Genomic DNA, 16,607 nt, shown 5'->3' with positions numbered 1-16,607 from the left:
AGATTGAATACTGTCCTCTGGACTGAGAAGGAACTTTGAGGCCTAAAAACAAAGCAGGCAGCTTCATAAAGTGCAATTATGAAGTTTATTGTGGGTAACTTGCATACAGGCAGGATCGGGCAGACAGTGACCCAGAGGCATTTGCAGCTGCACTCAAGCGCGAAAGAGATACGGGGGGATTTAAGGGGGCCAAAGCTAAAAATAGAATCTGACTACTAGGGAGAAGCACATCTGTAGTGACAGGAACTGGGTGGTTTTCCTCCTGCCAGGGTCTCAAGACCATTAATCATCTACATCAGCAAAAGGCATTCTTCCAGTTTTTTTATCAGATGAAGGCAAGGGTCAAAGTTGATAGGGAACTTATCTGGCTTGGCCTCATTCCTTGTAAGCTGAAGCTCAGTCATGCAGGAAGGGGAGGGGATGGGACTGTAGGCCTAAGATGGAGTTGACAAAAAGGACTCAGTATGGTTCAGCCATACAGGGCCCCACCTAACTTGTTCCAGTTTCTAAGATCCCTGGATTCGGTTATCATTGAGATGCTGAAAGTTGACAGATGTAAGCTAGCTAATCTGTCAAAAACTAAATGAGAGAAGAGAATGGTCATTTTGAGCTCAGTCCGGTATCACGAGAAGCACTGGGATGTGACTGGGAAACTGAAGAGTCTCCATAGGCTCAGTTCAAAGCCTGGTCTTCAGTTGCTATTGAGCGAGGTCCTTGCATGTGGGTTCCAGCCCAGTGACACTGGACAACGAGATGCAGATAGGTACTCTCACCCAAGGAGGGAGTGAGGAGGGCGTGCTAAAATGTGTTCAATCTTTCAGGTATTTTACAGACTATGCTCAAGATAAGGGTTCTGCAGATCATTAAGAATTTGTATGTTTTTAAACCAAAAGTAGGGACTTCCCTGGTGGTCCAGTGGTTGGGACGCCATGCTTCCAATGCAGGGGGCGTGGGTTTGATCCCTGGCTGGGGAATAAGATCCCACATGCCGCACGGCGTGGCCAAAAGATAAAAATTTTAAAAATAAATAAGCCAGGGCTTCCCTGGTGGCACAGTGGTTGAGAGTGCGCCTGCCGATGCAGGGGACGCGGGTTCGTGCCCCGGTCCAGGAAGATCCCACATGCTGCGGAGCGGCTGGGCCCGTGAGCCATGGCCGCTGAGCCTGTGTGTCCGGAGCCTGTGCTCCGCAACGGGAGAGGCCACAACAATGAGAGGCCCGCGTACCGCAAAAAAAAAAAAAAAAGGCCAGAAGTATAGGATTACAGACACACGAATAATATAAAGATGGTATCAGCCTTTGATAATTTGTGTATGTGGTCATTATAAGGATGATACATTGGTCGATCTTTCTTTTCTCTACAGCCAGTCACCACTTCCACCTGTTCGGGGAAAAAAACACCCCGTGGCCTCAAGCGTGGAGCCAACAAGGAGAACCTGGAGCTCAATGGCAGCATCCTCAGCGGTGGGTACCCTGCCTCGGCCCCCCCACGGCGCAACTTCAGCATTAATTCTGTTGCCAGCACCTATTCTGAGTTTGCGGTAATTCACCTTTTCTAATATCTACCAGTCCCTGGGGAGCACACAGTTGGGGCAGAGTGGGTATCTTCCCAAGGGCACCCAGGCTATTAGTTAGGACAGTTCTTTGGAGGCTGAGAATCCCTTTCCTGACTTGACCATGGCATGAGGTGGGGGTGGTTTAAGGGTGGTGTATAGGAAGAAAGACGGCAGCAGCAAGCAGACATTTAACCTGGATCCTTCTGCTTAAGAAATACCACTCCCTGGCTGCAGGAGGTGAACCTTCTCATCACTGCCCTGGTGCTCTCTTGGTGGAGTTCTTGGTAATTGTCTCAATTCTTTGTTCTTAAAAGGATCCATCCCTCTCTGACAGCTCCACTGTGGGGCTTCAGGTCTGTATGGCAACCCCTGCATGTCCCATGTCCCTTTTCCAGACTGATCTGTCATCTGCTGGCTTCATTCCCATCTGGGCACAGGGCTACACTAACCAATAATCTCAGCTGTACTATCATAAAACCTTTTTTTAACAAAGGAAGCAGGAATTCCTAATACGGACTTCAGAAATAATGAATATCTGGCTTAAGTTCCCAACAGACTGACTAACCTGCTGATTAACTTGTTCAGACTTGAATTGGATTCTCAGCCCCATCTAAAGTCAGGCAAAGTTTTTTTTATCATGTTATTTCACAACAGAAAACTTTCACCCTCCCCAGTTGTGACATTAAAGGCCTCCAATGTGCTGCAAGGAATAGAGGCCCCACCACGTGGGGAGGGGAGCCCCAGCTGTGTGCTGCCTATGAGGTTCTTGGCCTGCGTGCTGATTACTTCCTGGAGTATATGTCTTACTAACCCCTCAGAGCTGAACTGCCACCTTTCTGTCTACTCTGAGCTAGCCAATGCTCATTTCTTTGCCTTTGCCTATTTTCTACCACATTGAGCTGCTAAAGCATATATGAGGCACTGGAAGAAAGTAATTTTTTCCCACAATGCTCTTCAGCTCCTAGTAACGTACTCCACATTTACCAACACTTAACTGCAGTGCGCTTTCCTTAACAATGTGTTCTGTCTTCCCTCAGTATCTAGCTGTTGAGAGGTGAGCCTGCCCCTCACCTTTGTGAGGGATACTGAGTTAAAGCCTAGGGCATTGACTCTCTTGCTGCAGTGATGGAGAATGTGACGGCTGCCCAAGGCTATTGTTCATTTTGAGCACTGAAGCTAGCTTTATATTCTTTTACTTTTGTCAAGTTACTTGACAGAGGTGGTTCTACCTATAGAAAGAAGGTGGGTATTTGTCACTCTGGCTAGCTGATTGCTGGACAGAGTCCAGCTTTCTCTTTTGTTTGCTCAGCCAAGCCCACTTCACCCACTTGCTGCTTATAAATATCTGTTTCTCTCTGGCTAGGCCGAGGGAGATTCTTCTGGTTTTGGTTGCTATGGCTGGTAGACTCCACCAGGCAGCACTGAAGCCAGTAGACTAACCTCTACTAACATCTGTCCTTTCTCAGTGGTCATTCCTGCTCTGTCTTCTGCTCCTATACCATGTGCTCCAGCATGAGATCAAATCACCAGCAGGTTACAAGGCCCTCAGCCCCAGGGATTGGTAGATACATGTTCTGGCCCATTGTTTCCTAAAGGGTTCAAAAGACCAAAGCTTGTTGCCTACCTAGCTTGACAATTCAGAGAGTACTTTGTGACGTATAATGGATTTCTCTTCTGTGAGGTTTTAATAGAATGGACTGGCTGAGGAAAGGAATCAAGGGGCATATGTGCACATGCTTAATCTGTGACTAAGGTGTTCAGAGTCCCTCCCCTTTTGTTCCTAACACAGCCTGTGCTGGGCTGTATGCTGACACTCACCTGTGCTTACAAGGGCAGGGCATGCATGAGAGGGGACAGTAATGCCACTGATGTTATTTATTTTTCAACAGCGAGAACTTTCAAAGGCTTCCAAATCTGATGCTACTTCTCGAATCCTCAATTCAACCAACATCCAGTCCTGAGAAGCCCTGATCAGTCATCCAGCTGAGGTTTCCTATGCCCTGTGCCTAATTATACAGGGGTGGCTTTAATGTTTCTTCAGTTTAGATGTGCTTGAAAGCCTGGACAGGTTCCATTACCATGGGCCTAACTTACAGAAGTGAATGAGTTACAGATGAGAGTCCATCATAAGCTTAGTACGTCCTTAAACACTTGGTTTTATTTTGACTCAAGAAATACATTAAAACATAGTTCATAGCAGTAAGTGTAAATTTTAGCATATGGAACCTAATTTCTTTCCCTACCCCGTAATTGTACTTGCTAAAGCATGATCAAGGGCTTATTTTACTTCACCATTGTGTAGTTAAATGATTGACTATGCCCAAGCTTGGGGTATGGGACATGAAGCAGTTTTGGGCTTGTACACTTATAATTAGCAATTAACACCTTTTTTTGTTTAGGGATATTCAGTTAATGCTATAGCTTCAGTAGCTTTGCTCTCACCTAAAGGCCTGTCCCCACCACACAGGACAGCCTTCCTCCTGATGAAGATGTCTGTGTGTCAGAAGTTGGGATGGCCTGACTCACTGCCAAAGAGGTGACAGGGAGGCTGGGAGCACCTTTGTTAAATTGTGTACAGTTTTGTTATATAGGCCAGTGCTGGGGGGGTATGTGTGTGAACACATGTACTTGTCTGAACTCTGCTTCTTCAGTTTTTCTCTGGGTCCAGTTCCCCATCCCTGTGCCCCCTGTGCCTGAGTTCCTCCACCCTCTGCACTTGCCAGCCAAGTTGGGAGGCTGTTTGGATGGGTTGGGCCGTTTCTGTCATGGAGATCTGGAACTTTGCACATATCAATCAGTACTGGGAGCTGCATGCTGTAGCGTCCACGATGAGGCTCCTTCTTTACCTACCCTATGTATCAATCAATCACTACTGTGCTCCCCAAAGCACTATTATTTATTCTCCGTCTGCCTGCACCAGCACTACTGTCAGCACAGTAAATGGTTCTTGGAAGCTTACCAGTGTGGATTTGGTCTGTGTCAGCCATGCTGTTTAGGCATACGTATAAATGTCCTGATTTTAAAATATAAATATTCTTAAAAATAAATTAAAATGTGTATACTTATATTTCAAAGATATATACTGTGGTGTGTGTTTTCGTTGTTCCCCATGTCACTTTTTGGTTGGTTTTTGTCTGTGGAAAACAGAAAAGACTAAAAGAACATATAAGAAATTTTTAGTCAGGAGTATGATTGATTTTCACATTCTTTTGAGTGTTTCTAAATTAAGAACATCTCTTATTCTGAGAAAAAAGGTTTTTTGAGAGGAATAAAAAGCCTAAATCCTGATGTATAAAGAGGCTGAGGGAATTCACGGACTTCCGGGAAGATGGCGGAAGAGTAAGACGCGGAGATTACCTTCCTCCCCACAGATACACCAGAAATACATCTACACGTGGAACAACTCCTACAGAACACCTACTGAATGCTGGCAGAAGACCTCAGACCTCCCAAAAGGCAAGAAACCCCCCACGTACCTGGGTAGGGCAAAAGAAAAAAATAAACAGAGACAAAAGGATAGGGACAGGTCCTGCACCAGCAGGAGGGAGCGGTGAAGGAGGAAAAGTGTCCACACACTAGGAAGCCCCTTCGCGGGCGGAGACTGCGGGTGGCGGAGGCGGGGAGCCTCGGAGCCGCGGAGGAGAGCACAGCAACAGGGGTGCAGAGGGCAAAGCGGAGAGATTCCAGCACAGAGGATCAGGGCCGACCGGCACTCACCAGCCGAGAGGCTTGTCTGCTCCCCGCCGGGGCGGGCGGGGCTGGGAGCTGAGGCTCGGGCTTCAGTCAGAGCGCCGGGAGAGGACTGGGGTTGGCGGCGTGAACACAGCCTGCAGGGCGTTAGTGCACCGCGGCTAGCCGGGAGGGAGTCCGGCTAGCCGGGAGGGAGTCCGGCTAGCCGGGAGGGAGTCCGGGAAAAGTCTGGACCTGCCGAAGAGGCAAGAGACTTTTTCTTCCCTCTTTATTTCCTGGTGTGCGAGAAGAGGGGATTAAGAACGCTGCTTAAAGGAGCTCCAGAGACGGGCACGAGCCGCGGCTAAAAGTGCGGACCCCAGAGACAGACATGAGACGCTAAGGCCGCTGCTGCCGCCACCAAGAAGCCTGTGTGCGAACACGGGTCACTATCCACACCCCCCTTCTGGGGAGCCTTGCAGCCCGCCACTGCCAGGGTCTCGGGATCCAGGGACAACTCCCCCGGGAGAATGCACGGCGCGCCTCAGGCTGGCACAACATCATGCCGGCCTCTGCCGCCGCAGGCTCGCCCTGCACTCCATGACCCTCCCTACCCCCGGCCTGAGTGAGCCAGAGCCTCCAAATCAGCGGCTCCTTTAACCCCGTCCTGTCTGAGCAAAGAACAGATGCCCTCCAGCGACCTACACGCACAGGCGGGGCCAAATCCAAAGCTGAGCCCCTGGGGGCTGTGAGAACAAAGAAGAGAAAGGGAAAGCAGCCTCAGAAGCAGCAGATTAAAGCTCCACAATCAACTTGATGTACCCTGCATCTGTGGAATACCTGAATAGACAAGGAATCATCCCAAATTAAGGAGCCGTGTGGATGAAAGGCTCTTGGTACTGCAGCCAGGAGTTAGTGCTGTGCCTCTGAGGTGGGAGAGCCAACTTCAGGACACTGGTCCACAAGAGGCCTCCCAGCTGCACATAATAGCAAACGGTGAAAATCTCCCAGAGATCTCCATCTCAACGCCAGCACCCAGCTTCACTCAACGACCAGCAAGCTACAGTGCTGGACATCCTATGCCAAACAACTAGAAAGACAGGAACACAACCCCACCCATTAGCAGAGAGGCTGCCCAAAATCATAATAAGTCTACAGACACCCCAAAACACACCACCAGATGTGGACCTGCCCACCAGAAAGACAAGATCCAGCCTCATCCACCAGAACACAGGCACTATTCCCCTCCACCAGGAAGCCTACACAACCCACTGAACCAACCTTAGCCACTGGGGACAGACACCAAAAACAACAGGAACTACGAACCTTCAGCCTGCAAAAAGGAGACCCCAAACACGGTAAGGTAAGCAAAATGAAAAGACAGAAAAACACACAGCAGATGAAGGAGCAAGATAAAAACCCACCAGACCTAACAAATGAAGAGGAAATAGGCAGTCTACCTGAAAAAGAATTCAGAATAATGATAGTAAAGATGATCCAAAATCTTGGAAATAGACAAAATGCAAAAAACATTTAACAAGGACCTAGAAGAACTAAAGATGAAACAAACAATGATGAACACCACAATAAATGAAATGAAAAATACTCTAGATGGGATCAATAGCAGAATAACTGAGGCAGAAGAACGGATAAGTAATCTGGAAGATAAAATAGTGGAAATAACTAATGCAGAGCAGAATAAAGAAAAAAGAATGAAAAGAACTGAGGACAGTCTCAGAGACCTCTGGGACAACATTAAACACACCAACATTCGAATTATAGGGGTTCCAGAAGAAGAAGAGAAAAAGAAAGGGACAGAAAATATTTGAAGAGATTATAGTTGAAAACTTCCCTAATATGGGAAAGGAAATAGTTAATCAAGTCCAGGAAGCACAGAGAGTGCCATACAGGATAAATCCAAGGAGAAATACGCCAAGACACATATTAATCAAACTGTCAAAAATTAAATACAAAGAAAGCATATTAAAAGCAGCAAGGGAAAAACAACAAATAACACACAAGGGAATCCCCATAAGGTTAACAGCTGATCTTTCAGCAGAAACTCTGCAAGCCAGAAGGGAGTGGCAGGACATATTGAAAGTGATGAAGGAGAAAAACCTGCAACCAAGATTACTCTACCCAGCAAGGATCTCATTCAGATTTGACAGAAATTAAAACCTTTACAGACAAGCAAAAGCTGAGAGAGTTCAGCACCACCAAACCAGCTCTACAACAACTGCTAAAGGAACTTCTCTAGGCAAGAAACACAAGAGAAGGAAAAGACCTACAATAATGAACACAAAACAATTAAGAAAATGGGAATGGGAACATACATATCGATAATTACCTTAAATGTAAATGGACTAAATGCTCCCACCAAAAGACACAGATTGGCTGAATGGATACAAAAACAAGACGCATATATTTGCTGTCTACAAGAGACCCACTTCAGACCTAGAGACACATACAGACTGAAAGTAAGGGGATGGAAAAAGGTATTTCATGCAAATGGAAACCAAAAGAAAGCTGGAGTAGCAATTCTCATATCAGACAAAATAGACTTTAAAATAAAGACTATTAGAAGAGACAAAGAAGGATACTACATAATAATCAAGGGATCGATCCAAGAAGAAGATATAACAATTGTAAATATTTATGTACCCAACATAGGAGCACCTCAATACATAAGGCAAATACTAACAGCCATAAAAGGGGAAATCGACAGTAACACATTCATAGTAGGGGACTTTAATACCCCACTTTCACCAATGGACTGATCATCCAAAATGAAAATAAATAAGGAAACACAAGCTTTAAATGATACATTAAACAAGATGGACTTAATTGATATTTATAGGACATTCCATCCAAAAACAACAGAATACACATTTTTCTCAAGTGCTCATGGAACATTCTCCAGGATAGACCATATCTTGGGTCACAAATCAAGCCTTGGTAAATTTAAGAAAATTGAAATTGTATCAAGTATCTTTTCTGACCAGAACGCTATGAGACTAGATATCAATTACAGGAAAAGATCTGTAAAAAATACAAACACATGGAGGCTAAACAATACACTACTTAATAATGAAGTGATCACTGAAGAAATCAAAGAGGAAATCAAAAAATACCTAGAAACAAATGACAATGGAGACACGACGACTCAAAATCTATGGGATGCAGCAAAAGAAGTTATAAGAGGGAAGTTTATAGCAATACAATCCTACGTTAAGAAACAGGAAACATCTCGAATAAACAACCTAACTTTGCACCTAAAGCAATTAGAGAAAGAAGAACAAAAAACCCCCAAAGTTAGTAGAAGGAAAGAAATCATAAAAATCAGATCAGAAATAAATGAAAAAGAAATGAAGGAAACGATAGCAAAGATCAATAAACTAAAAGCTGGTTCTTTGAAAGGATAAACAAAATTGATAAACCATTAGCCAGACTCATCAAGAAAAAAAGGGAGAAGACTGAAATCAATAGATTAGAAATGAAAAAGGAGAAGTAACAACTGACACTGCAGAAATACAAAAGATCATGAGAGATTACTACAAGCAACTCTATGCCAATAAAATGGACAACCTGGAAGAAATGGACAAATTCTTAGAAAGGCACAACCTGCCAAGACTGAATCAGGAAGAAATAGAAAATATAAACAGACCAATCACAAGCACTGAAATTGAAACTGTGATTAAAAATCTTCCAACAAGCAAAAGCCCAGGACCAGATGGCTTCACAGGCGAATTCTATCAAACATTTAGAGAAGAGCTATCACCTATCCTTCTCAAACTCTTCCAAAATATAGCAGAGGGAGGAACACTCCCAAACTCATTCTACGAGGCCACCATCACCCTGATACCAAAACCAGACAAGGATGTCACAAAGAAAGAAAACTACAGGCCAATATCACTGGTGAACATAGATGCAAAAATCCTCAACAAAATACTAGCAAACAGAATCCAACAGCACGTTAAACGGATCATACACCATGATCAAGTGGGGTTTATTCCAGGAATGCAAGGATTCTTCAATATACGCAAATCAATCAACGTGATACACCATATTAACAAATTGAAGGAGAAAAACCATATGATCATCTCAATAGATGCAGAAAAGCTTTTGACAAAATTCAACACCCATTTATGATAAAAACCCTGCAGAAAGTAGGCATAGAGGGAACTTTCCTCAACATAATAAAGGCCATATATGACAAACCCACAGCCAACATCGTCCTCAATGGTGAAAAACTGAAAGCATTTCCACTAAGATCAGGAACAAGACAAGGTTGCCCACTTTCACCGCTCTTATTCAACATAGTTTTGGAAGTTTTAGCCACAGCAATCAGAGAAGAAAAGGAAATAAAAGGAATACAAATTGGAAAAGAAGAAGTAAAGCTGTCACTATTTGCAGATGACATGATACTATACATAGAGAATCCTAAAGATGCTACCAGAAAACTACTAGAGCTAATCAATGAATTTGGTTAAGTAGCAGGATACAAAATTAATGCACAGAAATCTCTGGCATTCCTATACACTAAGGATGAAAAATCTGAAAGTGAAATCAAGAAAACACTCCCATTTACCATTGCAACAAAAAGAATAAAATATTTAGGAATAAACCTACCTAAGGAGACAAAAGACCTGTATGCAGAAAATTATAAGACAGTGATGAGAGAAATTAAAGATGATACAAATAGATGGAGAGATATACCATGTTCTTGGATTGGGAGAATCAACATTGTGAAAATGACTCTACTACCCAAAGCAATCTACAGATTCAATGCAATCCCTATCAAACTACCACTGGCATTTTTCACAGAACTAGAACAAAAAAATTTCACAATTTGTATGGAAACACAAAAGACCCCGAATAGCCAAAGCAGTCTTGAGAACGAAAAACGGAGCTGGAGGAATCAGGCTTCCTGACTTCAGACTATACTACAAAGCTACAGTAATCAAGACAGTATGGTACTGGCACAAAAACAGAAATATAGATCAATGGGACAGGATAGGAAGCCCAGAGATAAACCCACGCACCTATGGTCAACTAATCTTTGATAAAGGAGGCAGGAGTGTACAGTGGAGAAAGGACAGCCTCTTCAATAAGTGGTGCTGGGAAAACTGGACAGCTACATGTAAAAGTATGAGATTAGATCACTCCCTAACACCATACACAAAAATAAGCTCAAAATGGATTACAGACCTAAATGTAAGGCCAGAAACTATCAAACTCTTAGAGGAAAACATAGGCAGGACACTCTATGACATAAATCACAGCAAGGTCCTTTTTGACCCACCTCCTAGAGGAATGGAAATAAAAACAAAAATAAACAAATGGGACCTAATGAAACTTAAAAGCTTTTGCACAGCAAAGGAAACCATAAACAAGACCAAAAGACAGCCCTCAGAATGGGAGAAAATATTTGCAAATGAAGCAACTGACAAAGGATTAATCTCCAAAATCTATAAGCAGCTCATGCAGCTTAATAACAAAAAAACAGACAACCCAATCCAAAAATGGCCAGAGGACCTAAATAGACATTTCTCCAAAGAAGATATACAGACTGCCAACAAACACATGAAAGAATACTCAACATCACTAATCATTAGAGAAATGCAAATCAAAACTACAATGAGATATCATCTCACACCAGTCAGAACGGCCATCATCAAAAAATTTAGAAACAATAAATGCTGGAGAGGGTGGGGAGAAAAGGGAACCCTCTTACACTGTTGGTGGGAATGTAAATTGATACAGCCACTGTGGAGAACAGTATGGAGGTTCCTTAAAAAACTACAAATAGAACTACCATATGACCCAGCAATCCCACTACTGGGCATATACCCTGAGAAAACCTTAATTCAAAAAGAGTCATGTACCAAAATGTTCATTGCAGCTCTACTTACAATAGCCCGGAGATGGAAACAACCTAAGTGTCCATCATCGGATGAATGGATAAAGAAGATGTGGCACATATATACAATGGAATATTACTCAGCCATAAAAAGAAACGAAATTGAGCTATTTGTAATGAGGTGGATAGACCTAGAGTCTGTCATACAGAGTGAAGTAAGTCAGAAAGAAAAAGACAAATACCGTATGCTAACGCATATATATGGAATTTAAGGAAAAAAATGTCATGAAGAACCTAGGGGTAAGGCAGGAATAAAGACGCAGACCTACTAGAGAATGGACTTGAGGTTATGGGGAGGGGGAAGGGTGAGCTGTGACAGGGCGAGAGAGAGTCATGGACATATACACACTAACAAACGTAGTAAGGTAGATAGCTAGTGGGAAGCAGCCGCATGGCACAGGGATATTGGCTCGGTGCTTTGTGACAGCCTGGAGGGGTGCGATAGGGAGGGTGGGAGGAAGGGAGACGCAAGAGGGAAGACATATGGGAACATATGTATATGTATAACTGATTCACTTTGTTATAAAGCAGAAACTAACACACCATTGTAAAACAATTATACCCCAATAAAGATGTTAAAAAAATAAAAAAATAAAAAATAAATCACAGCAAGGTCCTTTTTGACCCACCTCCTAGAGAAATGGAAATAAAAACAAAAATAAACAAATGGGACCTAATGAAACTTAAAAGCTTTTGCACAGCAAAGGAAACCATAAACAAGACCAAAAGACAGCCCTCAGAATGGGAGAAAATATTTGCAAATGAAGCAACTGACAAAGGATTAATCTCCAAAATCTATAAGCAGCTCATGCAGCTTAATAACAAAAAAACAGACAACCCAATCCAAAAATGGCCAGAGGACCTAAATAGACATTTCTCCAAAGAAGACATACAGACTGCCAACAAACACATGAAAGAATACTCAACATCACTAATCATTAGAGAAATGCAAATCAAAACTACAATGAGATATCATCTCACACCAGTCAGAACGGCCATCATCAAAAAATTTAGAAACAATAAATGCTGGAGAGGGTGGGGAGAAAAGGGAACCCTCTTACACTGTTGGTGGGAATGTAAATTGATACAGCCACTGTGGAGAACAGTATGGAGGTTCCTTAAAAAACTACAAATAGAACTACCATATGACCCAGCAATCCCACTACTGGGCATATACCCTGAGAAAACCTTAATTCAAAAAGAGTCATGTACCAAAATGTTCATTGCAGCTCTACTTACAATAGCCCGGAGATGGAAACAACCTAAGTGTCCATCATCGGATGAATGGATAAAGAAGATGTGGCACATATATACAATGGAATATTACTCAGCCATAAAAAGAAACGAAATTGAGCTATTTGTAATGAGGTGGATAGACCTAGAGTCTGTCATACAGAGTGAAGTAAGTCAGAAAGAGAGAGACAAATACCGTATGCTAACACATATATATGGAATTTAAGAAAAAAAAATGTCATGAAAAACCTAGGGTGAAACAGGAATAAAGACACAGACTTACTAGAGAATGGACCTGAGGATGTGGGGAGGGGGAAGGGTAAACTGTGACAGAGAGAGAGGCATGGACATATATACACTACCAAACGTAAGGTAGATAGCTAGTGGGAAGCAGCCGCATAGCACAGGGAGATCAGCTCGGTGCTTTGTGACCACTTGGAGGGGTGCGATAGGGAGGGTGGGAGGGAGGGAGACACAAGCGGGAAGAGATATGGGAATATATGTGTATATATAACTGATTCATTTTGTTGTGAAGCTGAAACTAACATACCATTGTAAAGCAATTATACTCCAATAAAGATGTTAAAATGAAAAAAAAAAGAGGCTGAGGTACTATTAGGAAACTTCTGGTTTAATTGCTATGTACAAGTCTTTGTATGGAGATATATTTTCTTTTGGCTAAATACCTAGGAGTGGAATGCCTGCATCATACATATGGTAGGTGTATGTTTAACTTTTTAAAAAACTGCCAAACGGTTTTCCAAAGCAGTTGGACTATTTTACATTCTCATCAGTAATGTATAAGGGTTCTAATTTCTTTTTTTTTTTTTTATCATTTATTTTTGGCTGTGTTGGGTCTTTGTTGCTGCACACAGGCTTTCTCTAGTTGTGAGTGGGGACTACTCTTCATTGCAGTGCATGGGCTTCTCATTGTGGTGGCTTCTCTTGCTGTGGAGCGTGGGCTGTAGGTGTGCGGGCTTCAGTAGTTGCAGCACGTGGGCTCAGTAGTTGTGGCTCGTGGGCTCTAGAGTGCAGGCTCAGTAGCTGTGGCTCACAGGCTTAGTTGCTTCGTGGCATGTGGGATCTTCCCAGACCAGGGAGCGAACCCGTGTCCCCTGCATTGGCAGGTGGATTCTTAACCACTGTGCCACCAGGGAAGTCCCTGAAGGTTCCAATTTCTTCAATCTTTTCCAACACTTTGTATGGTCAGTCTTTATAATTTTAGCCATTTTAGTGGCTGTGAAATGGTATCTCATTGTGGTTGGAATTTTCACTTCCCTAATGACTAATGATGTTTAACATCTTTTTGTGTACTTTTTTGCCATCATTTTTATCTTCTTTGATGAAGTACCTGTTTACTATTTTTGGCCATTTTAAAAATTGAATTGTATTTTTTATTTTTTTGGCTGTGCCCACATGGCTTATGAGATCTTAGATCCTCAACCAGGGATCGAACCCAGGCCCTCAGCAGTGGAAGTGCAGAGTCCTAACCACTGGACTGCCAGGGAATTCCAGAGCTATGTTCTTATTGTTGAGTTTTGAGAGCTCTCTATATATCCTGCATACAAGTTCTTTTATCAGGTGTATGTTTTGCAAAGATCTTATCCCCATCTGTGGCTTCTTTTTGTTTTCTTGAAGTATAATTGACATATATTAATTTCAGGCTGCTTTAATTCTTTTAACAGTGTCACTGAAGAGCAGAGGTTTAATTTTGATGAAATCCATTTGTTCTTTGGATTGTACTGCTGTTGCTCTAAGAAATCTTTACCTAACCCCAGATGATAAAGGTTTTCTCCTAGAAGTTTAAAGTTTTCAGTTTTACATTTACGTCTGATTCATTTTGGCTCTGTGTGTGTCATCTATCTGTATGGCTCCAGGTATGGCTTTAAGTTCATTCTTTTTGCATACAGGTAGCCAGTTGTCCAGCACCATTAGCTGAAAAGCTAAACCTTCTCCACTGTACATTTCTGTTCCGCTGATCTATTTGTCCTAATGACAGTACCACCCTGTCTTAATTACTGAGGATTTATACGAATTCTTGAAATCAGGTAATGTTAGCTTTCCAGCTTGGTGCTTTTAAACGTTATTTTGTCTGTTCTGGTTACTGTGCATTTCTGTATGAGTTTTAGGAAAAAAGCTTGTCAATTTCTACCCAAAATCTGGTAGGATTTTGATTGGCATTGCATTGAATCTGTAGACCAACTGAGGGAGAACTGACAACCCCCGAACAAGGCATATCTCTCCATTTATTTAGGTTTTCTTTAATTTCTCTCAGTATTTTGTAGGTCATGTTTACAGATCTTTCACATCTTTGTCAGATTTATCCCTAAGTATTTCAGGTTTCTTGATGCTATTGTAAATGGTATTTTTAAATTAGAATTTCTGGTTGTTGCTTGGCTACATATAGCAGTTGATTTTTGTATATTGCTCTTGTATCCTGCAACCTTGCAAAACTCACTTATTAAAAGAAAAGTGAGAAAAAAAAATAACACTCTTTACAGATGATTGGCTTTGTGTTGGAGCAAGCCTTTAATGCTTAGCCAGGCTGTTTACAACTCTGCCTTAGCTTTCAGTCCTGCTTGTGTAGAGCCTGAATGCTAGACATGAAAGCTTATTGTTTTCTCAGGCATTTCTGAGCAAATATCCAGCCCTGGGCATGCGTTATGCTTTGATTCCCCAGTATACTGTGGGACCTTTTAAAAGGCCTTTCTCCCTATCGTCTCCTTTCCCAAGCTCTTTCTTCCCAGATCTTTCCCTTGCCCAGGTTATTGCAGGCAATACTTGTGCCTTTAAATACTTTCAGCAAAAGTTGCCCAGCCCTGGGAACACTAAGTCTGGCAAAACAAAGGTGAGCTCTTGCACTGGTCCTCCAGGGAGCCGCCAGATAGCCAGTAACCCACAACCACCATTCCGTGAGAACTGTTTTCCTCCTGGTACTAGCAACCCACCTGGTTGGGTTGCTAGTACCTGGTTGGTACTAGCAACCCACCCAGGTGACTTCCAGGAAATTTAACAGATCAGTGCCTTTATGTTCCCCCTTCATTTTTCACTGTTTCCCTTTTGGGAGTCAGATGTTAAAGACTAGGACATTCAAAAGTATCTGTATATATGGGGAAAATTAGAAAGTAACCACAATACCTAAGGAAAGGCTCAGAAAAGACGATATTACGTTTACACCTCAGGCTGATCCTTGGTACAGAGACAGCCTACGACAATTCAGAAAAACAAAACAATGGCAAACCCTGGGGAAGGGGGAGAATCTGATTCCCAGAGTTACCATATTACCAGATTCAAATGTCCAGTATTCAACAAAAAAGTCACAAGACGTGCAAAGAAACATGAGAGTATGGCCTATTCAAAAGAAAATAAATCACCAGAATCTTGTCCCTGAAAAAGACTTAATGGCAGCTATATTAGACAAAGACTTGAAAATAATGGTCCTGGGGACTTCCCTGATGATGCAGTGGTGAAGAATCCACCTGCCAATGCAGGGGACATGGTCCGGGAAGATCCCACATGCCGCAGAGCAGCTAAGCCCGTGCGCCACAACTACTGAGCCTGAGCTCTACAGCCCATACACAACTACTGAGCCCGTGTGCCACAACTGCTGAAACCCACGCGCCTAGAGCCTGTGCTCTGCAACAAAGAGAAGCCACTGCAGCCCACACACCACAATGAAGAGTAGCCCCCGCTCGCCAGGGCTTAATATTTATATTAATATTTATATTTTATGTAAATATTAATATTTAATATTAATTAAAAATAACCGGTGGACCAAAGAGGAAATCACAGGGGAAATTAGAAAATACTTAGAATGAATGAAAAAAACAAAGCATACCAAAACTTATGGGATGCAGCAAAAGCAGTGCTAAGGGGAAATTATAGCTGTAAATGTTCACGTTAAAAAAACAAGAAAGATCTTGTCAGCCATCTAACTTTCAACTTAAAAACTAGAAAAAGAACAAACTAAACCAAAAGCTAGCAGAAGGAAGGAAATAAAGATTACAGCAAAAATACAAAATTCAGTATAGAAAAACAATAGAGAAAATCAGTGAAACCAAAAGTTGGTTCTTTAAAAAGATCAATGAAATTTTAGCTAGATGGACTAAGGAAAAAAGACACAAGTCATTAAAATGAAATGAAAGCAAGGGTACTTCCCTGGTGCCGCAGTGGTTAAGAATCTGTCTGCCAGTGCAGGGGACCCAGGTTCGATCCCTGGTCCAGGAAGATC

The 16,607-nt window shown here is 42.5% G+C and overlaps 2 protein-coding genes across 6 annotated transcripts in view; one reads left to right on the top strand and one right to left on the bottom strand.

Moving 5' to 3' along the window:
- PRC1 (protein regulator of cytokinesis 1) overlaps window positions 1-6,153 on the top strand; it is a 30,685-nt gene extending 24,532 nt beyond the window's left edge. For 3 of the 5 annotated variants that reach the window (XM_079914535.1, XM_079914536.1, XM_079914534.1), the window contains 2 exons: window positions 1,363-1,539; window positions 3,444-6,153. In XM_079914535.1, coding sequence (XP_079770661.1) covers window positions 1,363-1,539; window positions 3,444-3,515 — 249 coding nt within the window. In that variant the 3' untranslated portion in view covers window positions 3,516-6,153. The remainder of the gene's footprint in view (window positions 1-1,362; window positions 1,540-3,443) is intronic. The other 2 variants (XM_079914538.1, XM_079914537.1) reach the window with 1 other exon arrangement.
- RCCD1 (RCC1 domain containing 1) overlaps window positions 1-16,607 on the bottom strand; it is a 48,454-nt gene that overhangs the window by 19,445 nt on the left and 12,402 nt on the right. The window lies entirely within an intron of this gene.

The sequence above is a fragment of the Stenella coeruleoalba genome (assembly GCF_951394435.1).
Source record: "Stenella coeruleoalba genome assembly, chromosome: 2".
NCBI lineage: Eukaryota > Metazoa > Chordata > Mammalia > Artiodactyla > Delphinidae > Stenella > Stenella coeruleoalba.
Note: the sequence above shows the minus strand (reverse complement) of the source record. Positions and strands in the feature narration are given on the sequence as shown.